The sequence below is a fragment of the Oryx dammah genome, unplaced genomic scaffold, assembly GCF_014754425.2.
Source record: "Oryx dammah isolate SB20612 unplaced genomic scaffold, SCBI_Odam_1.1 HiC_scaffold_1497, whole genome shotgun sequence".
In the NCBI taxonomy this organism is placed as follows: Eukaryota; Metazoa; Chordata; class Mammalia; order Artiodactyla; family Bovidae; genus Oryx; species Oryx dammah.
In genome coordinates, this window is record NW_024071612.1 from 1 (window position 1) to 6769 (window position 6769).

General features: G+C 38.6%; 1 protein-coding gene across 1 annotated transcript; it reads right to left on the reverse strand.

Annotated features, from left to right (window-relative positions):
• Positions 1-7: 7 nt before the first annotated feature.
• On the reverse strand, positions 8-6506 carry LOC120859542 (UDP-glucuronosyltransferase 2B31-like; the record flags this gene model as incomplete). Its single annotated transcript, XM_040235616.1, has 3 exons — positions 8-85; positions 2722-2809; positions 6375-6506. Coding segments are annotated over 3 exons (298 nt in total), but the record flags the coding sequence as incomplete, so codon positions are not given.
• Between the last annotated feature and the right edge of the window lie 263 nt (positions 6507-6769).

Sequence of the window (6769 nt, forward strand, 5' to 3'; positions counted from 1 at the left end):
CCCACCATAGGGATCCCATGGTAGATGGCCTCATAAATGCCATTGGTTCCACCATGAGTTATAAAGGCTTTGGTTTTTGGGTGACCTAGAATTGAGTGAATTTCAGTAAAATTATTAAGTCTTAAAAATAAAATGAGAAATGAGCATTATAAAGCAACTGAAATAAGCAGTGTGTTTTAGATAACATACAAAACTGTATTTAAATTGCTTCAGAATTCAGAATAAGAAATCCTTAAGTCTGCTGGATAGAATATTGAAAAGCAGAGACATTATTTTTCCACAAAGGTCCCTCTAGTCAAGGCTATGGTTTTTCCAGTGGTCATGTATGGATGTGAAAGTTGGACTGTGAAGAAAGCTTAGCGCTGAAGAATTGATGCTTTTGAACTGTGGTGTTGGAAAGGACTCTTGGGAGTCCCTTGAACTGCAAGGAGATCCAACCAGTCCATTCTGAAGGAGACTGGCCCAGATATTTCTTTGGAGGGAATTATGCTGAAGCTGAAAGTCCAGTACTTTGGCCACCTCATGCGAAGAGTTGGCTCATTGGAAAAGTCTCTGATGCTGGGAGGGATTGGGGGCAGGAGGAGAAGGGGACAACCGAGGATGAGATGACTGGATGGCATCACTGACTCGATGGGCGTGAGTCTGAGTGAACTCCGGGAGTTGGTGATGGACGGGGAGGCCTGACGTGCTGCCATTCATGGGGTTGCAAAGAGTCGGACATGACTGAGCGACTGAATTGAACTGAACTGAACTGAAGTCTGCTGGAGAGGTGAGTGAAGACTTCATAAAGAGCTATGTCACTTGAACTTCACAAATGAATCCAAGATTAGTAGGTGAAAAACCTGAAAGGGAATTCTGGGTAAAAGAAAATATTTTTACAACAAAAACAGGGAGGGCATGTCAGAAACATAATCTCTAAAACAATAATGAAGCCATTTAGTCTGACAGGAAGTATGTCAAGGCAACAAGAAGGGTAAATGGTAGTGGCAGTGGAACTAGAGGAAGGAAAAGCTACAACTTATCTTGAAATGTGTGACGACTTGATGTAAAAGCTATGGATGTTTTCTGATAGAAAATGGAGCACCACAGGTAATAAAAAGAGGAACACTTATTTTTAAGTATCATTTAAAATATCCCTAAGGGTGCTCAAATACTCCAAGCCAGGCTTCAGCAATATGCGAACCATGAACTTCCAGATGATTAAGCTGGTTTTAGAAAAGGCAGAGGAACCAGAGATCAAATTGCCAACATCCGATGAATCCTCAAAAAAGCAAGAGAGTTCCAGAAAAACATCTATTTCTGCTTTATTAACTATGCCAAAGCCTTGGACTGTGTGGACCACAATAAACTGTGGAAAATTCTGGAAGAGATGGGAATACCAGACCACTTCACCTGCCTCTTGAGAAACCTGTATGCAGATCAGGAAGCAACATTTAAAACTGGACATGGAACAACAGACTGGTTCCAAATAGGAAAAAGAGTACATCAAGGCTGTATATTGTCACCCTGCTTATTTAACTTATATGTATAGTACATTATGAGAAACACTGGGCTGGATGAAGCACAAGCTGGAATCAAGATTGCTGGGAAAAATAACAATAACCTCAGATATGCAGATGACACCACTGTTATGCAGAAAGTGAAGAAGAACTAAAGAACCTCTTGATGAAAATGAAAGAGGAGAGTGAAAAAGACGGCTTAAAGCTCAACATTCAGAAAACTAAGAGCATGGCATCTGGTCCCATCAATTCATGGCAAATAGATGGGGAAACCGTGGAAACAGTGTCAGACTTTATTTTTCTGGGCTCCAAAATCACTCCAGATGGTGATTGCAGCCATGAAATTAAAAGACGCTTACTCCTTGGAAGGAAAGTTATGAACAACCTAGGTAGCATATTAATAAGCAAAGACATAACTTTCCCAACAAAGGTCTATCTAGTCAAGGCTATGGTTTTTCCAGTGGTCATGTATGGATGTGAGAATTGGACTGTGAAGACAGCTGAGCGCCATAGAATGATATTTTTGAACTGTGGTGTTGGAGAAGACTCTTGAGTGTCTCTTGGACTGCAAGGAGATCCAACCAGTCCATCCTCAAGGAGATCAGTCCTGAATGTTCATTGGAAGGGCTGATGTTGAGGATGAGACTCCCATACCTTGGCTACCTGATGTGAAGAGCTGACTCATTGGAAAAGACCCTGATGCTGGGAAAAATTGAGGGCAGGAGGAGAAGGGGATGATAGAGGATGGGATGATTAGATGGCATCATCAACTCAATGGACATGAGTTTGGGTAGACTCCGGGAGTTGGTGATGGACAGGGAGGCCTGGCCTGCTGCGGTTCATGGGGTCACAAAGTGTCTGATATGACTGAGTGACTGAACTGAACTGAAATGAAGAAGTGGAAAAGATAGGTATAAGGAGGGAAATCAGAGACAGAACAATGCACAGAGTTACTTAAAATTTCACAGTGCAAAGTAATTATAGCCAAAGTAAACATATTTTGCTTCTGCATGTGAAGGATGTGACCATGTATAAAACAATGCTGTTAACTTTTCTCCTTTTTCTTCCCCCCCCCTCTGGGGTTGGAAATAGCAATGAAGGATATAGTTTTCTTAATTAAACTCAAAGGAGTTTTTGAATAATAAATGTTGGATGTTTGTTTCGTATTGAGGTAGTATCACTTTGCTTACCCGTTACTCATGTTACTTCTGCCAAGTCTTACCAAGAAGGTCGTTTTGGGGGATCCACTTATACAGACGGGTATTGGGCCCTAGGGTATCCGGTTTCTTGCCGTCATATCTCCAGAGAACCTGTTAAGGTAAAGGAAATACCTTATTCCATGAGTTCAACTTCAAAGTCATAGTGTTAAAATTTTTTGAATCAAATTTAAATGCCTCTGTATAACAGATAAATAAATCAAAGAATAAGGCTTTAATTGATAATAACTGTTAATACACTACTTAATAGCAACACTCACATTTGATGTGCTCATTTTTAGGTTCAATCTGAGATGGAATGCAGTTATGACATGTCACATATGATGACACAGACAAATAGGTTTTCAATGACAAATTCAAATATTTAAGACATTTTTAGAACTTATTTCTATTGCAGAAACACTATGGCAAATTACCAATAAACCACATATTTTTGTTTTAGTTTGTATTCTTTCATTTTCAAATATATCCACCAATTTCTTTTTAACTGTTATAGAAGTGCTTCAGTTCAGTTCAGTTCAGTTGCTCAATCATGTCCGACTCTTTGCGACTCCATGAATTGCAGCATGCCAGGCCTCCCTGTCCATCACCATCTCCCGGAGTTCACTCAGACTCACGTCCATCGAGTTAGTGATGCCATCCAGTCATCTCATCCTCGGTTGTCCCCTTCTCCTCCTGCCCCCAATCCCTCCAGCATCAGAGTCTTTTTCCAATGAGCCAACTCTTCGCATGAGGTGGCCAAAGTACTGGAGTTTCAGCTTTAGCATCATTCCTTCCAAAGAAATCCCAGGGCTGATCTCCTTCAGAATGGACTGGTTGGATCTTGCAGTCCAAGGGACTCTCAAGAGTCTTCTCTAACACCACAGTTCAAAAGCATCAATTCTTCGGCGCTCAGCTTTCTTCACAGTCCAACTCTCATATCCATACATGACCACAGGAAAAACCATAGCCTTGACTAGATGGACCTTTGTTGGCAAAGTAATGTCTCTGCTTTTCAATATGCTATCTAGGTTGGTCATAACTTTTCTTCCAAGGAGTAAGTGTCTTTTAATTTCATGGCTACAGTCACCATCTGCAGTGATTTTGGAGGCCCCCAAAATAAAGTCTGACACTGTTTCCACTGTTTCCCCATCTATTTCCCATGAAGTGATGGGACCGGATGCCATGATCTTAGTTTTCTGAATGTTGAGCTTTAAGCCAACTTTTTCACTCTCCTCTTTACTTTCATCAAGAGGCTTTTTAGTTCCTCTTCACTTTCTGCCATAAGGGTGGTGCCATCTGCATATCTAAGTTATTGATATTTCTCCCGGCAATCTTGATTCCAGCTTGTGCTTCTTCCAGCCCAGTGTTTCTCATGATGTACGCTGCATATAAGTTAAATAAGCAGGGTGACAATAAACAGCCTTGACGTACTCCTTTTCCTATTTGGAACCAGTCTGTTGTTCCATATCCAGTTCTAACTGTTGCTTCTTGACCTGCATACAGATTTCTCAAGAGGCAAGTCAGATGTTCTGGTATTCCCATCTCTTTCAGAATTTTCCACAGTTTATTGCAATGCACACAGTCAAAGGCTTTGGCATAGTCAATAAAGCAGAAATAGATGTTTTTCTGGAACTCTCTTGCTTTCTCAATGTTCCAACAGATGTTGGCAATTTGATCTCTGGTTCCTCTGCCTTTTCTAAAACCAGCTTGAACATCTGGTAGTTCACGGTTCACGTATTGCTGAAGCCTGGCTTAGAGAATTTTAAGCATTACTTTACTAGTGTGTGAGATGAGTGCAATTGTGTGGTAGTTGTTAGCATTCTTTGGCATTGCCTTTCTTTGGGATTGGAACAAAAGCTGACATTTTCCAGTCCTGTGGCCACTGCTGACTTTTCCAAATTTGCTGGCATATTGAGTGCAGCACTTTCACAGCATCATCTTTCAAGATTTGAAATAGCTCAACTGGAATTCCATCACCTCCACTAGCTTTGTTCGTAGTGATGCTTTCTAAGGCCCACTTGACTTCATATCCAGGATATCTGGCTCTAGGTGAGTGATCATACCATCATGATTATCTTGGTCATGAAGATCATTTTTGTACAGTTCTTCTGTGTATTCTTGCCGCCTCTTCTTAATATCTTCTGCTTCTGTTAGGTCCATACCATTTATGTCCTTTATCGAGCCCATCTTTGCATGAAATATTCCCTTGCTATCTGTAATTTTCTTAAAGGGATCTCTAGTCTTTTCCATTCTGTTGTTTTCCTCTATTTTTTTGAGTTGATCGCTGAGGAAGGCCTTCTTATCTCTTCTTGCTATTCTTTGGAACTCTGCATTCAGATGCTTATATCTTTCTTTTTCTCCTTTGCTTTTCACTTGTCTTCTTTTCACAGCTATTTTTAAGGCCTCCTGAGACAGCCATTTTCCTTTTTTGAAGTGCTTACTTATATCCAAATGTTAATACAACTTATTTTATTAGAATTTTACAATTTTTGATTGCAAAGAAGAAAATGCATGCAATCTGCAAATTAAGAGAAATGCTCTGCTTATTTATAGTTTATTAAAAATAAGTTAATTAGGGCTGTCTAGGAAATATAACTTCATTCATATTACAAATTGTTAAACACTACTTCCAAAAAGAATGACAACTGGAATTTTTTTTACATGAATCCAGATTATTGGAGAAAGAAATGGCAACCAACTCCAATAATCCTACCTGGAGTATCCCACGGGGAGAAGCAAGACAGGCTACAGTCCATGGGATCATAAGAGTCGGACACGACATTGACTAAACCACCACCACCCGATTATTACCACTATTATCATACTAGGCTTAGAAATGTTTTACCCCTAGAAAAAAAGAGTTGGTTGGTAATTTGTAAGGGACAACAAGGCTGTTGAAAAAGTTTCAAAATAGTGTCACTAAAGTTATTCAACTGACCTTGAATGCTTCAACAATGAAGCAGAAAGCACTTAGTATTGATTAATATGGTCTCTAGGTATCATAGCAAAGTAAGGACCAGTTTTGTAATTCTAGCAGTTCTCATAAACTAGATTATAATTTATTTGTGTTTAACTTCTATTTGATCTGTGAATGTAAAGTAACTTAGTTTTTCAGCAAAAAATTAGCATAAACAATTAAGAGAAGCCAACCTTTCTCTGAATAGCAACCTAGAAAGCACACTGATTAGATCTGTTCCAAAACTTAGGGAATGTAAAAGCGACCTGGCAAGTACAAACTGCAAGAAGCACTCCAGACTTTTATCAATATTGCTTAATATTGAGAGGCTACATATACCATGAAAATTCAACTCCTGAGAACATCTATGTGTCATGTCTTCAGGAGTCCTCAGGGAAAATGGGCAAATAACAAGACAGAATTTGGTGATTTTTTTTCCTGTCCACACTACCATTACAATACCAAAATTCACACTGCATCTCTTAAATATTTTTCTTTGTGATTACAGTGTTAATCTAAACTTAATGTCAGTTGAAGACATTCTATGTACTGTTCTACCATCTACCATATATATTTTGTTTTATATATATATATATAACCAGATAATTTGGAGATACCTTAATAGTTTGTCCTTCTTACATAATATATCTGTAATCAGGCTTTTTACAGAATTTAATGGTTTCCTTAAGTACTTATCCACTATTAAGTTACTTTACCTACTTTTTGTGGAATCTGGGCAAGGGTTGATGCAATTACATTGACTTTTTCTTCTGTTATGTTACTGATCATTGACCCCAAAGTAAACACCACAATACCATTTTCTCCAGAGCTCTGAACAAACTCTTCCATTTCCTGTGAAAAAGAGTTTACTTCATTACAAATGAGCAACAAACAACAGCATAACAAACAATATTGAAAAGTTCGCCAAAAAAGAAGAAAAAAAAAACAGCTAAAGAGACAAAATCAGATATAGTCTAGAAATCATCAGACACTTTAAAAAAAAATATCATGGTAAAATGAATACAACATAAAATTTTACGATCTTAATCATTTTTATCACATTGTGCATCAATCTCCAGAACTTTTTCATCTGGCAAAGATGGAAGTCTGTACCC